The sequence below is a fragment of the Phoca vitulina genome, unplaced genomic scaffold (genome assembly GCF_004348235.1).
Source record: "Phoca vitulina isolate PV1807 unplaced genomic scaffold, GSC_HSeal_1.0 scaffold100, whole genome shotgun sequence".
Classification (NCBI taxonomy): domain Eukaryota; kingdom Metazoa; phylum Chordata; class Mammalia; order Carnivora; family Phocidae; genus Phoca; species Phoca vitulina.
In genome coordinates, this window is record NW_022589803.1 from 1,856,381 (window position 1) to 1,882,327 (window position 25,947).

A 25,947-nucleotide genomic window follows, 5' to 3' on the forward strand; every position below is an offset into this window, starting at 1 on the left:
TCCTAAAGACAACAGCTCAGGTTCTGCTGCTGCTATGCCAACCAGAGCCTAAATGATATAACAAGAAGACTGCCCTAGTTGATGGGATTGAAGCCTTGCAAGTGTCAGTGAGACTGACCTGCAGACAGCAGATAAGCAAGGGCAAATGAGCAATGATGACTTTGCTGGACGTCTTAGACTGCAGCTTCTCGGAGAGCTTGATGCAAAGATTTTCAGCACCTAAATTCAAAAAAATGAGAGGAGGGTATGGATGATTCGCGAAGGCCAATATTTACAAAATACTTGTTCACCAATTAATCATACAATTAAATGCCCAGGGGCATACTTTTTGCAGGCTTTATTAATAATGAGTGGTTATACCAGAAAGTATTTACAGGCAGGCAGGCATCCTTAACTGAAACCTCATCCCTGCTCCACTTCTGCTGTTGTGAAAACACCGACCCATGTGGCGTGTGACTGCTCTCTCCTCTCTGCTGGCCCTGAGCCTCTCGTCCCCAGTGCTCTGCACGTGGCAGCCATCCACAGTCTGCCACACACTTCCCATTTTGCTGTTCACCCTAGACAAGCACCTTTTCCTCCGGCACGGAGCTCCCACTTCTCCACATAAAAGCCTAAAGAACCATCAAGAAGCTATGGAGAGGACACACAGATCCTGTGGCCCTCGCCATCACCTCCTCCCATGTCCAGTTTCCTCAGCCTGAGGACAGGGTACCAGACATCTGGGGCATGGCAGTGGCCGATGCTCACCCTGCTCGTCCTTCACGGCCCACACCATGAGGTCCACGCAGGCAGCGTTTGCCTGGCAGCGCAGCTTGAGGGGGCTCAGCTCATTGTGGATCCGGTCTGCATCATGCAGAATCTTCTGAAGCTCCCCCTGGCTCGTGTTGAACTGCTCCAGCACAAAATCATGGATCTCCTTCACAAAGGAGGTTGGGAGGTCTGTGGGAAGGAGAACAGGCACTGCAGGTGGAAACAAACCACGAAAATTCAGGCAGTAGCTCTACGGTCTCTCCCACTCTAACAGAAACCCAAGAGGAGTAGGTCTGCTGCTGGCTCCTCTGGTTGTAAGAGTGGCCGCTGCAGAGGGCACCTGGGTGGCTCGGTCGGTTAAGCGTCCAACTCTTGATCTCAGCTCAGGTCACGGGTCATGAGATCGAGCCCCTGCTTAAGATTCTCTCTCTCCCTCTGCCCCTCCCCCACCTGCTCGCTCTCTCTCTCTCTCACACACACACACACGTATGCACACGTGTGCTCTCTCTCTCAAAAAAAAAAAAGAAAGAAAGAAAAAAGAAAAGAGTGCCTACTCTCGGCACACGTGCTACCAGGCACTCAGAGAAAATGACCATTTCCCAGGGAAGTGGGAGCAATGCTGTGTTTTAAGCAGTCAGTATACTAAAACCTGAATGTCTGAAACACAGAAACTGGGATGTATCACTGGTGGAACTGGTCCAACTAACAAGGAGAAATACTTTAGTGATTTTTTTTTTTTTAACGAAAAGGTTGTTGGCTATCAGCTAAGGGGAAAAACTGGTTGTAGCCTGAAGAAGAGAATCCCTGGCTACAGGGCTACATCTGTGGGGCGCCCAGAGTTCACAGCTTCTTCCAACTCTCATCTTTGGGGCCTGGAAAAATCAGGAGAATCCCCATGATGGGCACAAGACAGAAGAGCCAAGGAAGCCAGCAACATGAGGCTCAGGTGGGGAGAAAAGCCTCAGGGCATCTGAAGGTCAGGTTGGGCAGGGCAGTCCCTTCCACCCTTCTTTGTGAACCTAACACTTGTTGGGTCCCCAGCCAGACACAGATTCCCAGGAGTTCTTGGAACCAAATTAGGAAAACAGCTAACTAGATTATAGTACATCTGCTTGATAGAATACTACATGGCCATCAAAACTTATGTTGATAGAGAACATTCTGTAACATAAGAGAACGCAGGAAACATGTTTTAAAAATGCACGAAAGGGAATGGGGCGCCTGGGTGGCTCAGCTGGTTAAGTGACTGCGTTTGGCTCAGGTCATGATCCTGGGGTCTTAGGATCGAGCCCCACATCGGGTTCCCCCTGCTCTGTGGGGAGCCTGCTTCTCTCTCTCCCTCTGCTTGCCACTCCCCCTGCTTGTGCTCTCTGTCAAATAAATAAATTAATTTTAAAAATCTTTAAAAAATTAAAAAATTTAAAAAAAAATAAAAATGCACAAAAGGGAAACTGGAAGGAAAGGCTAAATTTGTGTGTGTGCATGTGCTAAACTATTAAGATATTTTCTCTGAGTTATAAGATATGAAGTCCTCATTTTCTTATTTTTTAAACTTTTTGAAATGCCTCAAATAGACATGATAAATTGTATACATGATCGGGTGATCAGGACAAGACAACACGGTCATGTCAGAAAAGCCCCTGAGGAAATAAACCCACGAAAGGAGCCAGCATTGATGCTATTAGGGGTGCAGGATCATGGACAGATTTTTTTTTCTTATTTGCCTTTTTTCCCCAAATTTCGGTAATGGGACCATGTTACTCGTTTTTTTTTTTTTAAAGATTTTATTTATTTATCTGAGAGAGAGAATGGGAGACAGAGAGCATGAGAGGGGAAGGGTCAGAAGGAGAAGCAGACCCCCTGCTGAGCAGGGAGCCCGATGTGGGACTCGATCCAGGGACTCCAGAATCATGACCTGAGCCGAAGGCAGTTGCTTAACCAACTGAGCCACGCAGGCGCCCTACTCGTGTGTTTTTAAGGGGCCCCAGCAGAAAGGAAGCACAGACCTGCGGCAGTGGCCTGGAACCCGGTGTCACCGCAGTCACACCGGGTTCCAGGCCACTGCCGCAGGTCTACGGCGCAAACCGTCCGTACCTTTCATGTAGTACAGAGTGTCACGCAGCATCTTGAACATGGCCACGTAGAGAGGGTCGCTGAATGTGGTGTAGTAGAGATCAGCGCTAGGGTTGGCCTGTGAGGGAGCAGAGGCACGTGACCACACCACGGAAACTCTCCGGACCTCCCTTTGCCTTCTAGGCTGAGGCCCGGCTGAGTGAGTATTATATTCCTGACATAGCATTAGAGAGATGGAATGACCATTTGTCATGATTCACCACTTGAAACACTTGAATCACTCTCCTCCCTCCTTAAGCATCAGGCAGAGGAAAACCAAAGACTCAGGCTGTCCAGAGACGCCTGCTGGGTGCCGCACCTGCACCCTCCAAACTGGTTTCTCCATATGTTGTTCTAATGGGAAGAACCACCCTCCTCTTGCTGAAAACTCAGCAACTCTGGCTGTCTTACAGGAACTGGAGAAGGAGAAAGACAGCCAAACGGCCATCAGATCACTGAGGTGATGCATTTAAAAGAGGGAGCACAAGCAAGCTCTCAGGCGGCAGTTGTGTGGCCACTGTGGGGGCTAAGCTGGGAGCTCACTGACAACCCTGTCACTCCAGCTGCCACCCACAAACTCTTCCTGTTCTCCATGCACATGCTCACATCAGGCTGATCTCAGGACCCCGAAGGGACGTACCTCTATCACGCTGGCTACGACTGCATCCAAGGATTTGAGGACAGGCTCCTCGACAATCCTCTTCACCTATCAGAGAAACAAGACCTTGTGAGGTCCCTGACGAACACAGTGAGGGACAGGAATGCCAGCTCCCTCTAATAAAGAACAAATCATGTTGACAGGTGAAACCACATGACACACTCATGAGATGAAAAACGCAATGGAAATGATAGGCCAACAATATACTCATTATGTCTCCACATCAAACTATAACACACAAAATGTCCTTAATTCTGCCATCACTTGGAACTTGTCTTCTTGACCTTGATTGGAATAACATAGAAATGGGAAAGGAACCAACTCCCTCAAATTTGCTGACATGAGATTTCCATTTCCAGGATGTGAAAGTGTTCAGACTCCAGGTATCACTGACAATTCACCCAAACCTCCTCCCAGACATCAGGGACACCTTCACAGCCAGTCTTTGGCCCTGGTGACTCCGGACTCCTCCTCCTGCAGGCCTGGTACACTGGCTCTTTGGAAGCTGCCTAGGTACTCAGAATGCAACACACATTCTAAATTTCTAACAGAAGCACTTATTTCCACCCATTCTCTGTACCAGCATTTAGTACAGGAATGAACTGTTCTGGCAGCTGCAGAGCCTCCTGATAGAACTGCCCGCCACCCCAACTGTAGTACTTCAAGAAGCTGATTTTCAAAACACATAGACAATGATAAACAACATGCCAGGAGAAGAAATGAAAAATTGCCTAGAAGAAAAGTTAACCTCAAGAAGTTAAAATATCCTGGAAAAAAGAACTGCCTCTATAAAAGAGTGTGAAACATGCAGCCTTCAGTTGGGATTTCTGACATGATACTAGGAAGAGTCACCTGACCATCTGAGAAGGCCACCCAGGCCAGCGTTCTGTCTGGGACACTAACAGGGAGGAGCAGTTTAGGGAGTTTTCCTTCTTGAGGGCAACTTCAAAAACATCGTAAGGCTATTTAGTAATTCATTATGGCTCTCTCCTCATTAATTATTGCCAATGCTTTAATGTCTTTTTTTTTTTTTAAGTCAGCTCCCCTCCCAGCATGGAGCCCAACTCGGGGCTTGAACTCACGACTCTGAGATCAGGACCTGAGCTGAGATCAAGAGTTGGATGCTCAACGAACTGAACCACCCAGGTGCCCCTGCTTTAATGTCTTCATATATCTTCGGCCTAAAGCCATCTCCTGGAGGGATTTCCTTTCACACTCCACACTGAGGGAGACCCTCTCATTCTTTCCAAAGGAGAAAGTCTCATTTTTAGAGTCTGTCCCTGACAACGTCTTTATCCTTATCTACCCACTTGACTCTGTCTCAAAGCAACTCAGCTCAATCATAACAACTTCAGAGCCCTTGGATCAGAGACCCATCTATTTCAGGATTGGGACAATGGCACCAATGTCTTCTCTGATGTCACCTCAGAGGTCATCCCAAGGTATTCAAATATGAAAAATAAAGGTTTCGTATTGATTTAAAAATATCAGCCCATGGGAAGGAGTCAGGTGCAATAGGAACTAGGCATTGGGTCAGATTCCCTGGGACTGAGCCCCAGCCCTGCCCTTTGCCGATGGATGCTTGATGTATTTGGCACTGATTGCCTTACCTCTAAAATGGGGATGAATGCCTGCCTCTCCCACATGAGTGCTGCAAGGAGTCAATGAAAACATTGCAAAAATGACTCCATGAATGTTACTCTTCCCTTCTTCCATCAAAAATTTATGACTTCTGGGGCACCTGGGTGGTTCAGTCATTAAGCGTCTGCCTATGGCTCAGGTCATGATCCCAGGGTCCTGGGACTGAGCCTTGCATCAGGTTCCCTGCTCTGCGGGAGGCCTGCTTCTCCCTCTCCCACTCCCCCTGCTTGTGTTCCCTCTCTCGCTGTGTCTGTCTCTGTCAAATGGATAAATAAAATCTTTAAAAAAAAAAAAATTATGACTTCTAAGTTATATTCTGAAATACTGAAAAACTCCTAGTTTTTTGTTTGGGAAAAACAACAACAACAACAGGCTTGGGTGCCTGGGTGGCTCAGTTGGTTAAGCGTCCAACTCTTGATTTCGGCTCTGGTCATGACCTCAGGCTCGTGAGATTAAGCCCCGTGTTGGGCTCCATGCTCAGCAGAGTCTGCTTGAGATTCTCTCTCCTTCTCCCTCTGTCTGTCTACCTCTACCCCTCCCCAAACCACTCACTGCTCTCTCTCTAAAAAAAACCAAAATGAAACAAAAAGAAAAAAAAAAAAGCCATGCTTGGTGCGCCTGGGTGGCTCAGTCGTTAAGCGTCTGCATTCAGCTCAGGTCATGATCCCAGGGTCCTGGGATTGAGCCCCGCATCAGGCTCCCTGCTCTGCGGGAAGCCTGCTTCTCCCTCTACCAGTACCCCTGCTTGTGTTCCCTCTCTTGCTGTGTATCTCTCTGTCAAATAAATAAATAAAATCTTTAAAAAAAAAAAAAAAGCCATGCTTACACCACTAGCAATTTTACTGATTGAAGTACACGAGATCTGTTTAACCACCAATGCTTTCCTTACCAAGTTTAAGAGTTCTCGAAGCATTTCTAGTGGAATATTGAACTCCTTATAGGTGATGCCATTAAAAAGAGGAGAAACTGAGAAGCTGGAACTGATGGTGGAGAAGTAGAAATCAGGTTCCAGGGCACTCCCATCAGGTAAGTAAGAGACTGGCAGGGAAGAAAACCAGAAAGTCAGTCACGTTCACACATGACCAGGATACTTCCTCAAGCTGATTCCCTCAATAATCAACAAAGGCATATACTTTGCTTTTGTTTACACTCCAATTCTTTGTTTTTTAATGAACAAGTAAAGGCTGAATTTCAAATCCTTTGAGAATGATGCCTCTCATGGGAGTGTTTCACATCAAAGCTCAGATACAATCATGTCCTAGCATTTTCAACACAGACAGTATAACTTAATGTAGGAAGAAAAAAAAAGTAATACTTTTTTTTTTTTTTAAGTATTACAACTTTTTAAAGGTTGACAGATGTAAATTTCAGGTCCACAGGACCCCAAGATATTTTACCACCAAAATTAGAACAAAAATGCACATTATTAGATGTTTCAAAATCAGAACAAAAATAAAGGCAATCGTCCAACACTTACAAATAAACATGAACCCCAAATGCCTATAATTGTTTGAAAATCCATTATTAGAAATCTATAATAGGAGACTATGAGTAGAAAATAAACAAGCTTGTAATATTTTCATATTAAATAGTGATAGACAATTATCAACCCATTAAAAAACAAATAATAAATTTTATTACTTTCTGAAGCCCTGCAGCACAGAAAACGCAGAGTTGAGTTGATCCTGATTGTGTCAAAGCTGGTGTGTACTTCTCTGATGCTTGTGATGCTATGCTGACCTGACTAAAGGCGAATGGGTCCCAGGGGAGCAAACAGGCAACTTACAACAGAGGATGGGCAATAATATGGACAGCAGTTGAGATGCTGGAGGCCAACATCATAAATGACCAGTGAAGGAGGGAATGAATGAGGAAAGAGTGAGAACAAAGCTGGTTTAAAGCAAGTAGGCAGGGAAGAAGGTAAGGAGTGTGTGTCAAACATGTATAAATAGGTGTATTTACACACACATATACTTATTCATATTTATTTATTCATATTCATTCACAAGTGCTGGATACACACACACACACACACACGCATAAAGGAGTATTATTCAGCCTTGAGAAAGATTTTGCTGTTTGCAACAACATGGATGAACCTAAGGACATTACTCGAAGTGAAATAAGCCAGACATGGACAGAAAATAAACTGCATGATCTCACTTATATGTAGACACTTAAAAAAGTCGAATACATGGGAGCAGAGAGCTGAGCAATCATTACCAGGGGGCAGGGAGATGGGGGAAATGGGGAGATGCTGGTCAAGGGTACAAAGTTGCAGTTAAGTAGTATGAATAAGTCTAGAGAGCTAATGCATAGAATGATGACAATATTTAACATGGCATCAAATACTGGAAAGTTGCTAAGAGAGTAGATTTCAGGTGCTATCACTGCATTAAAAACAAAAAAGAAAGAAAGAAAGAAATGGTAACCATGAGGAGAAGGATGTGATTGGTCCAGTCCCAAGATGGCGGCCACCATGAAGAAGGCGGCTGCAGAAGATGTCAACGTTACTTTTGAAGATCAACAAAAGATAAACAAATTTGCACGGAATACAAGTAGAATTACAGAGCTGAAGGAGGAAATAGAAGTAAAAAAGAAACAACTCCAGAATTTAGAAGATGCTTGTGAGGACATCATGCTTGCAGATGATGATTGCTTAATGATACCTTATCAAATTGGTGATGTTTTCATTAGCCATTCTCAAGAAGAAACACAGGAAATGTTAGAAGAAGCAAAGAAAAATTTGCAAGAAGAATCGACGCCTTAGAAGCCAGAGTGGAATCAATTCAGCGAGTGTTAGCGGATCTGAAAGTTCAGTTATATGCAAAATTCGGGAGCAACATAAACCTCGAAGCTGATGACAGTTAAACATTTTATAATACTTTTTTTTTAATTTGTTTAATAAACTTGAATATTGTTTAAAATGATAATTTCCCTTCTTCAAATGATATGGAAAGCAAGTTTCTTTTTTTAAAATTTTCATTTATTTAATGAAACTTGCCTATTTTCACATGTCTTGCTTATTTATTTTATATTTTTAAAAGAAGACAGTATTCATCTATGTATTTTGCATAACGATTCTATCAAGTGTAGGGGCTTTATGTCATGTTATTAAAATCGGTTAAGCAACCTTTTACGTTTCTATATTAAAAAAAAAAAAGAAGGATGTGATTGGAGTCATTATTTCAGCATGTTCATGTATATCAAATCATCGTGTTATATACCTAAAGTATATACAAGTTTCTTTTTAAAATAATAATAGAAAAGAAGATAAGAAGTTTGTGATTAGAGGGCACCTCCCAGATAGATGCCATGAAATGCGGACTAAGCCCTGCGTGGCAGAGCCAGTGTGTGGTGGGCAGAGATGGAGGCAGAAGACAGGAACTGCAGAGTCAAGGATCTAAGATTTGGGATTCATGCAGGGAGGGAGTCACTGAAAGTTTTTAAGGTGGAAATGATTTATGCTTTTAAGAAATAACTCTTTAAAAACATTCTTACAGCTCTGTAGAAAAGGGCCTGGAAAGAGAAGAGAGACCAACTGTAAGAAAAATCAGACTTGGGGTGCCCAGCTGGCTCAGTCAGTAGAGCATGCAGCTCTTGATCCTGGGGTTGTGAGTTCGAGCTCCTTGTTGGGTGTAGAGATTACTTAAAAATAAAATCTTGAGGGGCGCCTGGGTGGCTCAGTTGTTAAGCGTCTGCCTTCGGCTCAGGTCATGATCCCAGGGTCCTGGGATCGAGCCCCGCATCGGGCTCCCTGCTCCGCGGGGCGCCTGCTTCTCCCTCTCCCACTCTCCCTGCTTATGTTTCCTCTCTCACTGTGTCTCTCTCTGTCAAATAAATAAATAAAATCTTAAAAAAAAATAAAAAATAAAAAATAAAATAAAATAAAATAAAATCTTGAAAACAACTCTCTGTCAAATAAATAAATAAAAATCTTAAAAAAAAAAGTACTACTCGTATCATTATTATTTTAAAAAAATATTATTTACATACTTAATGACTTTATTTATTTTTTTTTTAAAGATTTTATTTATTCATTTGAGACACAGAGATACAGAGAGAGAGAGAGAGAGAGCATGAGCAGTGGGAGAGGCAGAGGGAGAGGAAGAAGCAGACTCCCCGCTGAGTCAGGAGCCTGATGTGGGACTCGATCCCAGGACCTCGGGATCATGACCTGAGCCGAAGGCAGACGCTTAACCATCTGAGCCACCCAGGCGCCCCTGACTTTATTTTTTTTTTAAGATTTATTTTTTGACAGAGAGAGAGAGACAGCGAGAGAGGGAACACAAGCAGGGGGAGTGGGAGAGGGAGAAGCAGGCTTCCCACGGAGCACGAAGGGGGGTCTGTATATTATTTTCTGCACTTTTCTCCACATTTGAAATATTTTAAAATTAAATTTTAAGAAGTTTAAACAAAAATAGAAAGTAAATGCTTTCTAAAAGCTTGACTCTTTAAATGCATGACAGCAGAGTGTTATTATTAGCATCTTTTATGTCAAGACAAGTCACAGTGAACCTGCTCTTCAAGTACCAGGTCAATATTCCTGTCAGAAAAGTGAAGCCCACCTTCAAAGTAGTGAAAGGCAGATCCTCCAGGGGAGCTGGGAGGGGGCATCCCACGTTCAGGGCTGACCTGAAACACAAAGCCGCCTTACAGATTAGAAAAGGCCAGTCAAACCGCTGTCAGTTTCTCCTGAGACAAGATTCTCTCTGCCAGCCCAACATTTGTATCTCCAGTCCTGGTTCACGCCTCACCTCCTCCCTGAAGCCCACCTTACCTAAGTGTTCTCTACTGTATACCATGTCCCTAAATTCTTCGTGTTTAGCCATATATTATATACTTCGTTACTGAGATGAATTATTCTTAGCATTTAGTGTCTTTAGCTTGTCTCCATGAGTCAATTATATACTTCTTAATTATATACTTCTTAAGGGCACCAACTGTCTCCCACTCAGAATAGAGCTTGGCACCGAACTGCTAGGAAATAAATACTTCATGACTAGGAGATGAAATCACTTATAAATCTTAAAAGGCCAAAGCAAGCCCTTCTTTACACAGAATTCCAGTGAGAACCTTTTCTGTTTTGTGAAGTTCCTTGACCAGCACGCCAGTGGGATTTTCTTCAAGTGAGCACTTAATAAGACCTGACCTCTCTGCCTGCCTCCCAGGCGTGCAGCCCCACCTGAGAGATGCTGGACACGCTGCTGGTCTTCCTCTTCAGGGTGCCCTCCTGACACACCGTGAGCAGATTACTGGGGAGGATGGAGCGGAAGTCATTGAAGGATCGCCTCCGCACACCTTCAAGCTCCTCAGGGACTCGGAGGGAATGAGGAGGGACTTTGGGGAACAGTTTTGAAAGGAGAGACTCTTCTGTGTTGCTGTAACGCCCAAACGCTCGTGAGATTCCTATCAGGCATGGGATCGCGTATTTGCAAAGGTATTCTAGAAGACAAAGTGAAAATGTTCCAATATCAGAAAGTTGCCTGGGAGAGAGTTGTGCTGCACCAGCTTGTAACGTTGGCTGACATCTCACAACCCATCCCCTAGCAAATGTGACGGGTCAGAACAAGTCACATCAACAGGTCAGTGGCTGACCTGCACAACTTCAGACTACATCTCTGTCACACACAGCTGCTCTTTTTGGCAGGTCTCAATCTATGCATGGTACACCCAAATCAGTAACACAGGTAAGCCCTGTTATCAGGCACCTTTACTATACTTAAACAATATATTTCGTCCCCCGGGATTATGTTGGTAGCCTTATGCTAGAGGCAGTCGGGCATGTTATAAAGGAAGAAATTGAGGCCCAAGAAGGGTGAAGTGACTTGTCTAAGGTCACCTGGTATTCAGGTAGCAGAGCTGTACTCATGACCCCCATGTGTCCTCTTAGCTAACACTCAATGAAGGCAAACTAATTCAGGAAGGTTTCATCCATCAGGTACACAAATAGTAAAGCACAGAAAAGAAGACCAGGAAAAGCAAAGGAAAAAAGTAATCACAAAGCCATTATGAAAAAAAAAAAAAGCCTCAGATCTAGAATCATACCTTTTTCTTGAATCTCCAAGGCCTGGCACATTCCCAAAAGGACATGCAAAACCTGCAAAAGTGCCTCTAAAATCTGTAATAGCCACGGAAACAGAAAAGACAAATTTATAAACAAAATCAGGTAAGTACCACAAAATTCATTCAGAATTAGAAGGAGCAAAAAAAAAAAAAAAAAAAAGAAGGAGCTTTACACATTAAAGTGTCCATACCCATATCTGATACATAAATCCCCGAATGACAGCTCTGCCGAGTGGCCAATCAGCTGACCTTCCAGGAACAGAAACTGGCCCCCCTGTGTTGGTCCAGAGTGCCTCCTAACTCTGGGCCGATATTGTCCTCTGGGGCTTGTGCCCCTGGCCCTTGGAGCCACTCCTTTTCCCATATTCCAGAAACAAGTATAGGTCCCCAAATCTCTTTTCATGGCAAATATCCCTAGTTCTTTTAATCCATTCCTTAGGATTATATATCCTTTATGATGCTGAGTGCCTGCTTCTGATTTCACAGTAGTCCCATGTGTCAGAAACAGTCTCGAATTGTGGGGCTCAGGAAAATACATTAATATTCCAGGGATGTTAGGACTCACCCTGAGTAATCACCACACTCAAAACAGTCTAGACTTCCATGTACATGATGTTAGCTTTTCAGCAGCCACTTCACTCTGCTGGCTCAGTAAGCTTACTGATACATAAAATACTTGAATCTTTTTTACACCTCTACTGATGCTATTGGTATTTTTTGCCTGTCATTGATGCCACCAAAGCTTGGGGGATTAGCTTTAGTTCATCATACTGGTCTCTGATTCCCAGTATTGTGTCATCTACAGAATGAAACCTACTTGCTTTCTGAATCTTCGTTTATGGCCCTGGCTCATTTTGCTTCAATGGTAGGGGGTAGAGGGGTAGGCTAGGGGAAGCTTCTGCTGGGCTGGCATCCTCTGCGGCAGTCCTTTGGACAGCTCCACAAACCTTCCAGATTGTTTTGGCCTTCAGCCCATATTCTAGATCTAGGATGTCAGGAGGGTGTTTCTCTAATGCCTTGATGAAGATCAACTAGACTCCATCTACCTTATTTCCCTCTACTACCAGTCTTGGAGGAAACCCCAGGCAAAGAAGAGAATAAAATTGGTCTTATATAATGTGTTCCTAATACAGGTAAATTTCTGACATTTTGCTAATGTTAAATGATGCTGAATAACATATGAAGACTTGAAAAGCAAGACTTTCTCCATTTGGTGTATTAAAGTTATACCGTCATCTTTAGTATTGACATTTTGATAAATGTTATTTATAAAAAAGCCCTTAACTTATAGCCTGCTAACTTCTGAAATAATGATATACAATCCTAATATATTTAGTTATCTCTTTGGCCAACCTACAAATAAAGAACCTAAACTAAGAAAGAAGGATGGAGAAGAATGTTAATGGCAGAAATACAACAGAATTTACAGTTTGATTAAGGAAAGAGATTTTAAAAATTAAAAAACAGATACAAGACCTCAAAAAGCATAGCTAGCCGGAAACGTTTAACATATTGACAAGCAACTGGCACTCCTTGGCAGGACCTGAGGATAGCAGTATATACAAACTGATTTTCAAAATAAAAAATCTCATTAAGAAAAAGTTTAGGTTATGATTGTATTCTTTGTTTAAAAAGGAGAAGAGTATGAAAGGCATTTAAGTAACATTTCAACAAAATAAACTAAAATGAAAAAAATCTGGGCACTTAAAATCTGGGTATAATTTCAACTATCTAGATAATTCCCTTCTATGAATGAATCCCCAACAGAGAGTCAGGAAAGTGAGCTGCATCTGCCTTTTGCTGCTGACCTCACAGGGCTATGGGGAAAGCTGGACGAGACAAGAGTCAAGAGGTCACTGGGTTAGGGGCGCCTGGGTGGCTCAGTTTGTTGGGCAGCTGCCTTGGCTCAGGTCATGATCCTGGACTCCCGGGATCGAGTCCCGCATCAGGCTCCCTGCTCGGTGGGGAGTCTGCTTCTCCCTCTGACCCTACCCCCTCTTGTGCTCTCTCTTTCACTCTCTCTCTCTCTCTCAAAAAAAAAAAAAAATAAAAAAAAAAAAAAAAAAAAAGAGGTCACTGGGTAACCTGGAAAGTATTGTAAGCAAGTATTCAACATTTCTTAGGTGCGTTAGTACAAAATAAATCAACCAAAACAACCCAATCACTTCAAAGTTTTTTTTTTTACTCTTTTCATTACTTTGGGACTCTTTTTGACTATATAGAAATGCACTCCAGGGGCGCCTGGGTGGCTCAGTCGGTTAAAAGTCTACCTTCGGCTCAGGTCATGATCTCGGGGTACTGGGATTGAGCTCCCTTGCTCGGCGGGGAGTCTGCTGCTTCCTCTCCCTCTGCCCCTCCCCCTGCTCGTGCTTTCTCTCTCTCTCTCTCTCAAATAAAATCAAGAAAGAAAGAAAGAAAAAGAAAAGAAAAGAAAAGAAAAGAAAAGAAAGAAAGAAAGAAAGAAAGAAAGAAAGAAAGAAAGAAAGAAAGAAAGAAAGAAAGAAAGAAAAAGAAAGGCACCCAATTCATCACACACTTACCTCATCCCTAAGTGAGGGGTCCCTATAAGCCACATCAGACAGCAAAGTGACCAAGCAGAAGCTGAAGCTCTCTGCAACCGGGAGGGTGGCTGGAAGGCACACAGACACGAGTCAGATCATTACCACTGAGACACTGGACCATACCTACGGGCCATCCAATTCGGTAAGTTCCCTCTCTCACAGGGCCTGCCAAGAGACCAGTTTACAGGGATGGCTGCCCTCACTGAGGTGAACCTCAAAAGAACAGATATGGGCCCAACATGGTTGCTGAGAAATACCCCTAACTTTTCTTTTAATAGAATGTTTTGGTTCAATAAACTTAAATGTTTCTGCCAATTTATAGTTTGAGATTATACAGTTTCTCAACATGACAGACTCCATTTTTTATTCCTGACCTAAATTTCTACCCAGGGTGAGAAACCAATCTTGATAGAGTATAAGAGATGGTATATGGAGGCTAACCATCAAATATCAATTACCACTACTTTAAACTGAATTAAATGTTTATATTTCTTTTCTGCTTTATTTTGACAAGTGGAGAAAATCCTAACTAAGAGCTTCCAAAGATTTGCTCTATTCCTAATAGGTTTTTAAGCCCTTCCACTACCGACCTCTTCATAGGGAGGTTCTCAGGAGCATGGCCTCAAGGTTGGGAAGGGATCACTGGACCTAAAAGACCAAAAGCTAACCAGTGCTTCTATGGTGTGCACCTTAAAAATGTCAGAATCATTTCTGTGTAGATCTAATCCCTATTAAATATTTAATCAATTTTGAATATTGATTATTTAACCAAGATCTATTCATAGCACATGGCAGAAGATTGTTACGTGTTCACTTCTGTACCTATAATTTTAAGATGCAGCTCTAGGTCCTTCTTAAACTTGAGTGTGATCAGAATCACCTGAAGGCTTATTAAAATGCAGACTGCCAGCTTCCCTAGCCCCAGAGTTTTAATTTCTCAGTAACTCTGATGTGGGGACTGAGAATCCGCATTTCTGACAAGTTCCCAGGTGATGCTGATGTTGCTGGTCCCAGATGGCACTTTGAGAAGTACTCCTCTAGAGTTTAAAAGCATAAATCATACTGCCTGAATAAAAATAAAAGAGTGAAATGTTACCTAATAGTTGGACATTTATATATCTCTAACAATGTTTCAAATAGTGCTAAAACTTTCATCCTAGTGGGAGTCCATGTACAGAGAAGTAATACTTGTTTTGAAAGAAAAGAAAATAGAATCAACTTCTACTGCTATTCTACTTCTCCCCAAATTAGATAACAGTAGTGGACAGAGATGTTTGACGTTTTTTAGCAATGCTTTCTATTTAATCTGTAGTCCTTCAGGGTGGGAGGATGGGCAAAATAGGGAAAGGGGACAAACTTCCAGGTCTAAAACAAAGAAGACATAGGGATACAATGTATAACATACGGAATATTATCAATAACAGGTAATGACTTGGTGTGGTGACAGACTGACAGAAGCTAGATTTATCATTGGGATCACTCTGTAATGTATATAAACTTTGAATCGCTATGTTGTATGTCTGGAACTAATATAATATTGTATGTCAACTACATTTCAATATAAAAAATTGTAGTCCTTTAAATTCCAGGGTATGTGCATAATTTGGAGTCTGTCAGTTTCAGGCACAATAGGTTACCAGAAATGAGGAAACCCAAAGGAGAGGAATAGGCACAAGCAGATGTTCATGAAAACAGCAAAACCCATCTTTAGTAGGCTGAGCCCACCCAACAAACTAGGGCCATGCCACCAATGAAAAGGACAAGGGCCTTCTCTATAGACACCAACCCCCTGCTATGTCTGAAAGTGGACCTCAGGCCTTACATAGGGAGATTATAAGAAAACTTCGGTCTCCAGGGTCATGATCTCTAGAATGCTGGAGGTGTCCCAAACTCATATGGGAGTCTTGGGAAATCAATATATAAGAACATCAGTGTTACAAGTGCTTAGCACAATGCCTGGCACATAGTGGACTTATATACTATTTTTAAAGGTATGAAATTTAACTAAAACTCAGCAACAGCAACAAAATGATCAACTGTTTACAGTGAATATGGTGTTCAAGTCCTGGACATCCATCTCACCCTTCCTTTCTGAGTAGTAGCGATGCAATCTGGAGAACTGGATGCACTCCAGGAGTGAGCCTATTCATCTAGGGGTAACAGAGACTGGTTGAGGGATGGGCAGGGGACCCAATTCTGGCAAGGAGACATGAGAAAAGGTTCATGAAGGTCTCCAAGTTCCTGTTCACTCCCAGAGTGCAATGCAAAGCCGGTTTTCTCAGCCTTGCCCTCGCCCCCATGGGCTCTGGACAACAATGAGTAAGCATAGCCCATGCTGCTGCAGACAGGCAGGTGTCTCACAGCCAAGAGTGGAACCAGCTAGAAACATTGTACCTGATGCATTATTATGATTAAACACCTGATCCATACAGACTGTGAGCATACATGCTCTTCCCTGAGTTCAGGGAAAAATTTATACAAAATTACCTCTGCCTTTCCGAGCTGTGCTTTCTTCTACCCAATACACTTTCGGAAGACCTTTAAGCAGTCGAAGAAGGTAAGGAACCACAGAATCCTTGTGCTTAAAAAAAAAAAAAAATTATATTTAATACAAGTGCGGCTGGTAGTAAAGCATACGCATCCTAATCATCTCAAAGATGGATGTTTGCGTGGATGGGCATCCTTCCTGTTTCCATATGGCAGCAGCAGGTGGCATCAGGAAGTTATCACATCACCTGCACCAGGGGTGCCTAAGGAAGGGCTAAAATCTGCCCTTCTGCTGCTGAATGTCCAGCCCGGCTCTGGCCCTCGCTGGGGGCTAGGCCCCCATGAGGGCCTCTCCACAAGAAGGTATGTGTGCGCACACACTCTCAAAACTGCCTTCAACAAGAGTGTTCAGAGAGCCCGCAAGCCCTTCAGTGGGCCCCAGGATCAGATCCTCTAGACTGAGGGACGGTCACAGCCATAAGCTTCTAAACTTGGTGATGCTTCTGTTATTCATGGCCTTTGTCCTCTTTTTTTCTTTCTTTCTTTTTTTTTTTTAATTTTCTGTTTCATGTTTCCTTTTGCTTTTCCCAAAATGAGCATTAGACTTTATAGCCATCATTAGCCAATACAAAACTACTTTCTTCTAGTTTCCAAACTAGCCAGTCAACATGTCACTTCATAACCTTCCATGACTGACTCTTTTGGTTGTTTCCCTATTTATAACTGTTCCAGTTAAGGATTAGGTTAAGTGTACTCCTGAGAAGGGGGATACTATTTGATGTTCTGAAATACTGAAAACAAAACAAAACATGTGGTAATACTGAAAATATGGCTCCAAATTCTGTGACACTCCTTCCACGGAAAGGTAGAGTCAAATTTACCTCCCCTGGAAAATGGGCTGCCTTAGTAACTTGCTTCTGGTGTTTTTAGAAAGTACAGTTGATTCTTGAACAACATGGGTTTGAAGTGCACAGGTCCACTTATATATGGATTTTTTTCAGTACTGTAAATGTATTTTCTCTTCCTTACAGTCTTCTTAATAACATTTTCTCTAGCTTACTTTATTGTTTTTGGTAAGGCTCCTGGTCAGCAGTAGGCTATTAGTAGTTATGTTTTGGGGGAGTCAAAAGTTACATGTGGATTTTCAACTGCACAGGGGGTCAGTGCCCCTAACCCCCATGTTGTTCAAGGGTCAACTGTAGTTTAAGAGACCGACTTCCCAGGCTAAAGAAGACAGTAACAGCATCTATCTGGCTTTTTCTCAGGACACATGCCCTCGGGACCCAGACATTACATTGTGACAAAGTGACATAGCCCAGGCCACATGGAGAGGCCATGTACATAGGGGTGCCCTGGCTGAGCACCCCAGCTTAGGTCCCAGCCAATAGCCAGGATCAACCCACACCCTTGTGCATGAACAAGCCTTCAGGTGATTCTAGCCCCTAGCCTTCAAGCCACTCCAGGTGACACTGAATGGAGCAGAGACAGTGACTCTTCTGTGCTCCAGCTAAATTGGAGATTCATGAGAAAAGAGAAAAAACAAAAACCAACCTATTGTATTAAGCCACCAAATTTTGGGGTAGTTTGTTCCACCACAATACATAACCACAACAAATAGAGAACTTTCTTTAGCAAAAACAAAACAACTTTTTCTTTAAATCAGATGAAGGAGATGGCTACATCTGTCCAAGATCCCATTGTACTAAGAGGCACAAAACTCCAAAGGATGTGTAAGGCATGGCTCCCTGCAGAGGAAGTGACCCCAGGTGTTCTATCCTGTAGAACCTGGGATGGCTTTTGTAGCAGGTAGGAGTAAACTACTTCTGCTACTCTGGCCACAGCTGCTGCCAGGGCAGCCCACTGACTGGACTTGGAGGCCAGTACCACAGCCCATCCTGGCTGGAGACAGAGAACAGCAACACCAGGCGAACCAAGAGAAAGCTGGTGCCTAGGGCTCAGGGGGCTGGTAAGGCCTGCGGGGCCCCTCTCCTTGTGTGGTGAGGTCAATGGGCTTCCTAGAAGCGCTGGCAGACTGCATGGCTCAAGGAGCTGTGACCCCAGGTCCCGCCAAGCTTTACCAGGAACCCAAATTACACCAACGTAATTTGTATTTGTCTCTTCCTTGCCACTCTAAAAAGCCTACCACAAATATTAGGGACTTACAGGTAAATCTATTAATTTTGCCAAAGATATTTTCGATTAATACACATTTGGATAGCAGTTTCTCATACAGATTATTTTTAAAATTCTTTTCCTCCCTTTATATTTAAATTTAAATAAGACTTTGCAAAAAGGAGATACGATTTTTTTTCTTTTCACATTTATAAAAAAATAGGAAGAATAATTAAAATGCAGTTTATATGCATCTAATTTTGGTTTTTCATGTGGCCTTGGTCAAACAACCTATTTAATTTTCAAACTACTGCTCTAAAATGCTTAATTTTTTTACAAATGAATGAATACCCTGTCAAAAATATTAATCCTACTGAAGTAGAATTTCCAGGACAGGGGCACCTGGGTGGCTCAGATGGTTAAGCAACTGCCTTCAGCTCAAGTCCCAGGATCGAGTCCCACATCGGGCTCCCTGTTCGGCCGGGAGTCTGTTTCTCCCTCTGACCCTCCCCCCTCTCATGCTCTCTCTCTCTCTCTCATTCTCTCTCTCTCTCAAATAAATAAAATCTTAAAAAAAAAAAAAAAAAAAGAATTTCCAGGACATGTAAGCATTTTTAGATAAATAAAAATTCAAATATCTAACATCTTTATTTTCCTAACCATAGCATGATTAAACATGGAATTAAAAGTGATTCTTGATAATGATAAAAATAAACAAATAATAGATTCTGTATTCAGTGATCAACCATTTGCTTCAATTAGCCTTGGAAGTACTAAAAAAAACAAGGCCACATCATTTTCTGTTGGAGCCACAACACTGATTTTCAAATCACCTCTAAAAGATACATTAATATGTACTCTAAAACTTATTTTATATCTATCACAGTTCTTTTTTTTTTTTTTTTTTAAGATTTTGTTTTATTTTTAGGGGCATCTGGGTGCTCAGTTGGTTAAGCAGCTGCCTTTCAGCTCAGGTCATGATCCCTGGGTCCTGGGATACAGCCCGAATCCAGGTTCCTGCTCAGTGGGGAGTCTGCTTCCTATTCTCCCCACCCTTCCCCCGCAACTCATGCTTTCTCTCTCACTCACTCTCTCTCTCTCAAATAAAATAAAATATTTTTTAAAAAAGACTTTTTTATTTTTAAGTAATCTCTACACCCAACGTGGGGCTTGAACTTACAACCCCAAGATCAAGAGTCCTACGCTCCATCGACTGTACCAGCCAGGCGCCCCTATATATCGCAGTTCTGAACAAGATTGTATTATGTCAAAGTTATCTCAAAGAACACCATCCTTTGGAAGGGAAAAAAAAAATGGTTACTCAGTCTGACCAACGAACATTTGACCTTAGATTGAAAATCAAGTCTACTCTGGAGGGCACACAATTACTTCATTTAGCATTTTAATTAACTTTCTGGCCAAACAAAACACAGTAACAACAATCAAAACCACTTTAACAACTTAATTATTCACACAGTTCGAAAAACAAAATTTCTTAATAAGAGGGTGTACGTTAATTAAACTAATTAAATTACTCCCGCCTGTTCTACCCACTCTGCCTCACTATCACTAACCACTTTTATTAGGTTCATATGCATTCTTCTAGTACTACTTTAGATAAATATAAGCAGGTACAAATTTAAATTCTAATTACACTCCCCCATTTACACTGCAAAAACACTTTTAATGTAGTAAAGACTTACCTGAAGATCAGATTCAATGAGAAAAATGCCCAATGCGATCACCGCATCTCTCCGTCTTTCATCCAATTGGAAGATCCCATGGAAGTCTACTGGGCACATACAAAGCAGCTTTTGGACCTAGAAAATGAGACCAAAAACAACAAAAAACCCCATAGATTAAAAAATATATAAACCCACATTCAGAATATAGGACATAAACCAGTAGCATAAAATCCCAGTGAGTCTATATAACCAATAAGACATTTTTTTTCAATTCAAAAATCATAGAAAGATCATCTCTAGCTTCTGAAATGATCATACACATGCTCCCAAAACATATATGCGCTGAGGAACCAGGACCAAGAGTTAAAATGATGCATACACGGAGGAGGTAAAGCACAACAGCTAATGTGTGCAATTCTGAGTCAGAACCGTCATGGGTCTCTATTCCCAGTGGTGCCCAGAAGCAGTTTACCCAAACCCGCCTACCGTCACAATTTCCCATAGGGTTCTTTAAAAGATCAAATGTGTGTAAAGCGCTTAGGACTACGCATAACAGATACTAGATGCTCAACAAATATTATCTGTTGTTACTGGATATGCCATAATAGTGGCTAGCAGAAGCAAATGGGCAATAAGTCAGCAATTTACTGAATATATGGAAAAATTTGAATTTTTTCAAAACAAAATAATGGTAAATGTCTGACATAAAATCTAGATTTATTATGAATAGGAAAATAGGTGATGCCAATCTTGAAAATCCCTACCACAAGACCCTCTTAGCAAAGCATTCAGATACACCAGGAGGCCCCAACCTTGCTGTTCTGTGAAGAGATCCAAGGAGAAGTTGCTCACTGACATTCATACGGTCTGGTGGGATTTTTTTTTTTTTTTTATAAGATTTTATTTATTTGAGGGGCGCCTGGGTGGCTCAGTCGTTAAGCGGCTGCCTTCAGCTCAGGTCATAATCCCAGGGTCCTGGGATCGAGCCCCGCATCGGGCTCCCTGCTCCGGGAAGCCTGCTTCTCCTTCTCCCACTCTCCCTGCTTGTGTTCCCTCTCTCGCTGTGTCTCTCTGTGTCAAATAAATAAATAAAATCTTTAAAAAAAAAAAAAGATTTTATTTATTTGAGAGAGAGCAAGCATGAGCAGGGGGAAGGGGCAGAGGGAGAAGGAGAAGCAGACTCCCCACTGAGCAGGAAGCCTGACACAGGACTCGATTCCGGGATCATGACCTGAGCCTAAGGCAGATGCTTAACCAGTTGAGCCACCCAGGCACCCTGGTGGGATGTTTTAATGGCAAAGGACATTGAGTATAATGCTTGAGATTTGCCCTGAAAATATCAATTACCATTGCAATTTTAAAAAAGAAAACAGATTGGGGCACCTGGGTGGCTCAGTCATTAAGCGTCTGCCTTCAGCTCTGGTCATGGTCCCAGGGTCCTGGGATTGAGCCCCACATCGGGCTCCCTGCTCAGCAGGAAGCCTGCTTCTCCCTCTCCCACTCCCCCTGATTGTGTTCCCTCTCTCGCTATGTCTCTATCTGTCAAATAAATACATAAAATCTTAAAAAAAAAAAAAAAGGAAAACCCGATTTTAAAAGGGCAGGGCACCTGGGTGGCTCAGTTGGTTGAGCGACTGCCTTCGGCTCAGGTCATGATCCTGGAGTCCCTGGATCGAGTCCCACATCGGGCTCCCTGCTCGGCAGGGAGTCTGCTTCTCCCTCTGACCCTCCCCCCTCCCATGTACTCGCTCTCTCTCATTCTCTCTCTCTCAAATAAATAAATAAAATCTTTAAAAAAAAAAAAAAGGGCAAATACACAAGCCAGAAAGAGAAGTACCTTCTAACTTGAAGACAGGTAATATTCTTTGTATCAGTAATTTTCCTCTTAGGAATGATTATAAAGAAATAATTAGAAATCTTAAGGCAAAGACTATGTAAAAGACTTTCATCACAGTGTTGTGTATATTAATTGAAAATCTGAAACAATCTAAATAACATTAGGAAAATAAATGATTTCACCATTTGGTGAAACATTAGGTTAAACCATATGAAACTCTGATAGTCAACCAAATTTTTGACCTACCAAAACAATGCTTTCATAAAATCTGACCTAATAATACAGACATGAAAAATGGTATTTTTCTAAGACTAAGCAAAGACATGAACAATGTTCTAAATGTTCTGTAAATTCACGTGAGGAATGATCTGGATTATCACATACAGAAAAAGTACTGGAAGAAAATATATCAAAATGTTGACAGTTATGGAGAGGTAGAATGACCAGTGATTTTACATTTCTTTTCTTTTTTTTTTTAAGTGGGCTCCAAGCTTGAGCCCAATGTGGGGCTTGAACTCACAACCCTGAGATAAGACCTGAGCCGAGATCAAGAGTCAGACACTCAACCAACTGAGCCACCCAGGCGCCCCAAGGTTTTACATTTATTTGTGCTTTTTTATATTTGCCAAAATATGTTCCAGAAGAAAGTGTTACTTGCATAATCAGGAAAAAGATGTAGTAAGTTAAAAATATATACATATGGGGGAAAATCCATACTTTTATGATTAAATAGTTAAAAGAGCATAAAGTAACAAGAGAGGAACAGAAATACTAAATTCCCACTTTTCTTCAGTGTTCCTTCACTTCACAGAGGGGAAAATAAAATACAAAGAGAGCTGAAGGCCAAACACAATAAAGTGATCATTTCATAGACTCCAGACACTTCCACCAGTGAATCACACATCCTGACAGAAAGAGTAAAGTCTCTCAAGAAACATCTCTGTACATAAGAAATCGAAAGAAGGTGAATTTATAGCAGTATGAGTCAATGAGATCCAAAGAATGCTGATTAATCAACATGGAACCAGAGGGAGGAGTCTGGGGCCCTGTCAAAATCGATGTACTTTGTCTTGTGCAATACTTTATCAACACCCTACTCAAACACACAGAAATATACAATGCCACATACCTGGCAGGCAAAGCTAATGTGCTACAAGATAGAATGGAGACTCAGAAACTCATCGAAATTGGCACAACCTCACTATACACAAAGTCTTCTTACTAACGGACTAGTTATCATTTATTTTGAAAATAAGTACATAACAAGTTATATCTGCTTGGCTATCTAATAAGGTGAGATTGTTTTCTGTCTTTACAATCTCTTAGAGGACTGCCTGTGATGCACGTCATGTTCTGGTTTAATGCTTATTCAATAATAAAAGTGTTTTCTTTCTCTACTACCTTTGTGGAGAGCTCTTGGGAGATTTTGTTTGTAATTATATTTCCCCAGCAATAGTGCCTGAAGGACTATTTTTAATGGGGTGATCAGGGAAGACCTCTCTAAGAAGGTGCCCATTAAACTGAGATCTGATTAAGAAGGAACCAGCAGGGACAAATCAGGAAAAAGCATTCTGGCAGAGGCCACTGGAGAGGGAGCATGATGGGAAAGAGAAAGTGGGGATGCCCAGAAGTCCAAGTGCAGGTAGAGGCTGGGAACCTGGCTTGTGCTCTAATAGCAATGTAAACTAGTGCCAAGGGGGTGCACACTGGAGGCCCAAAAACTCGAGCTTAGAACTGAGGTTTAGAAGAATCCTTCTGGTTTGGGAGGACAAGAGTGAAACCACAGAAATGTCAGGAGATGCTTCAGTAGCAAAGATGGTAATGACCCAAGCAGAAAGAAACAGTCCAGCTCAGGACGTTTCGGAGGAAGACTATGGGACTTGACGATGAACAATATGTGGAAGTGAGGGAAAGATTGAGTTGCTTCTCTGCCACTCTAAAAGTATCCAAAGATGGTCATGCAGGATGATGTGGGGTCTAAGAAATATTCCATACAAGAAGCCGTTAAAAAGGAACATTTAGCCCAGAGACAATCAGGCTATAAATAAACACAACCACTGTCTTCATGTATTTGATGGGTTTCAGTAACGTCATCAGCAACATCTACCCCATTACTCATGTGACAGTTATTAGTGCATTTGTCTGTCTCTCCACTAATCTGCAAGCTCCCCGGGGGCCCAAATCATCTCTTATCTTTGTATCTCCATCTTCTACACTGTGGACAGGCACCATAAAAGACATACTCATTCTCCCCCAGGATGCAGGCTTGCCATCTATTCTTAGTTTTTGCCCAGACATAAGCTCTCTTCTCAATCCAGACCCTCCCGTTTCAGGGCTGCTGCCAGCCCATCCTGGCACTTGCCCCAGAGGGCAGAGGCAAACCCCAAGGTCTCTTCATTTACAACAAGCATAAGAACTAGATTTCTCCTCACAGGGCAGATGTTCTGGGTTGAGTTTGATTTCCTGTTTGCTTAGTACTTTGTTTTTTAGGCATTATACTCTGGAAACTAATACTCAGACTGGGCATAGACATGAGCTCTAGCAATATCCCAGGATAAGAAATCAGCATCAGGAACATGATTAAACCCTGCTGCTCATGTAGCTGTCACCCTACCTGGTAGAGACATCTGAAGGCAGCACAGTTTTTACCATCATTGTCTCCTCTGGACTGCCTGCCCCCCCATCTTAAATGCCCAGAGGGGTTCTGGGCTACTCTGACTTCAGACCTTCCTCCCCACCCCCACTTAATTAAAAATATTTAAATAGAGGGCGCCTGGGTGGCTCAGTTGGTTAAGCGACTGCCTTCAGCTCAGGTCATGATCCTGGAGTCCCGGGATCGAGTCCCGCATCGGGCTCCCTGCTCGGCAGGGAGACTGCTTCTCCCTCTGACCCTCCCCCCTCTCATGTGCTCTCTCTCTCTCTCTCATTCTCTCTGTCTCAAATAAATAAATAAAATCTTAAAAAAAAAAATAAATAAATAAATAAAAATATTTAAATAGAAATCATTTGTGACAATTTAAGATTACTCTAAAAGCTGGGCACATGGTTTTAAAATGTGAAGGAACGATACCAAAAAGAACTAATAAACAATTTAGAGACCTATATAATAATTCAGGAATGCATGAACCATATCGGTGTGGCAGGCAGAACAATGGCATGCCCAGAAGTGTCTGTGTCCTAATTCTTGGAACCTATGAATATGTTAACCTCGCACGGCAAATGGATGTAAATAGGCTGCAGAGGTAAATAGGTTAAAAGGACCTTGGGATGCCTGGGTAGCTCAATCGGTTAAGCCTCGGCCTTCCCCCGAGGAAGCCTCTCCATCTCTCTCTCTCAAATAAATAAATAAAATCTTTAAAAAATTTAAAATTAAAAAAAAAAAAAAGGACCTTGAATTGAAGAGATTATTCTGGATTATTTCAGTGAGATCAGGGTAAGAGAGAGGCAAAAGAGGAGGTGAGAATTATGGGATGTGAGGGCTTGGCCCCACATTGCTGGTGTTGAAGATGGAGGAAGGGGCCATGATCCAGGAATGTAGGGGTCTCTAGAGGCTATAAGAGACATGGAAATGAGTTGTCCTCTAGAGTCTCAAGAAAGGTACATAGCCCTGCCATCACCTTGATTTTAGTCCAGTGAGACCAATGTTGGGCTTCTAATCTACAGAACGGCAAAACAATAAATTTGTGTTGTTCTAAGCCACTAAGTTTGTGATAATTTGTTACAGCTGCAATAGGAAATACAAATAGTCATAGAATATTAAACAAAACTCAAAACCTGAACTGCCTATCCAACAAGATATAAAAACTACCAATCAGATTATAGGCAATACTTATTTCCTTCTTTATTTTTTTCTGTATTTTCCATAAGGAACATTGTTAACTTCAGTATTAGAAAAAGAAATTTTTTTAAATAGTGGAAACAACTTTGCCATTAATGCATATTTTTACTTATTTTTTATTTATTTTTTAAATTTTTTAAAAAAGATTTTATTAATTTGACAGAGAGAGACACAGCGAGAGAGGGAACACAAGCAGGGGG

General features: G+C 42.1%; 1 protein-coding gene and 1 pseudogene across 1 annotated transcript in view; one reads left to right on the top strand and one right to left on the bottom strand.

Annotated features, from left to right (window-relative positions):
- PI4KA (phosphatidylinositol 4-kinase alpha) overlaps positions 1–25,947 on the bottom strand; it is a 118,472-nt gene that overhangs the window by 78,956 nt on the left and 13,569 nt on the right. Inside the window, exons 2-12 of the mRNA XM_032397543.1 lie at positions 20,091–20,207; positions 16,276–16,369; positions 13,768–13,856; positions 11,210–11,282; positions 10,347–10,606; positions 9,730–9,796; positions 6,051–6,199; positions 3,503–3,568; positions 2,845–2,941; positions 748–939; positions 119–219 (exon numbers count right to left, since the gene is read on the bottom strand). Of these exons, the coding sequence (XP_032253434.1) occupies positions 119–219; positions 748–939; positions 2,845–2,941; positions 3,503–3,568; positions 6,051–6,199; positions 9,730–9,796; positions 10,347–10,606; positions 11,210–11,282; positions 13,768–13,856; positions 16,276–16,369; positions 20,091–20,207 (1,305 nt within the window). The remainder of the gene's footprint in view (positions 1–118; positions 220–747; positions 940–2,844; positions 2,942–3,502; positions 3,569–6,050; positions 6,200–9,729; positions 9,797–10,346; positions 10,607–11,209; positions 11,283–13,767; positions 13,857–16,275; positions 16,370–20,090; positions 20,208–25,947) is intronic.
- On the top strand, positions 7,363–8,403 carry LOC116627674 (annotated as a pseudogene).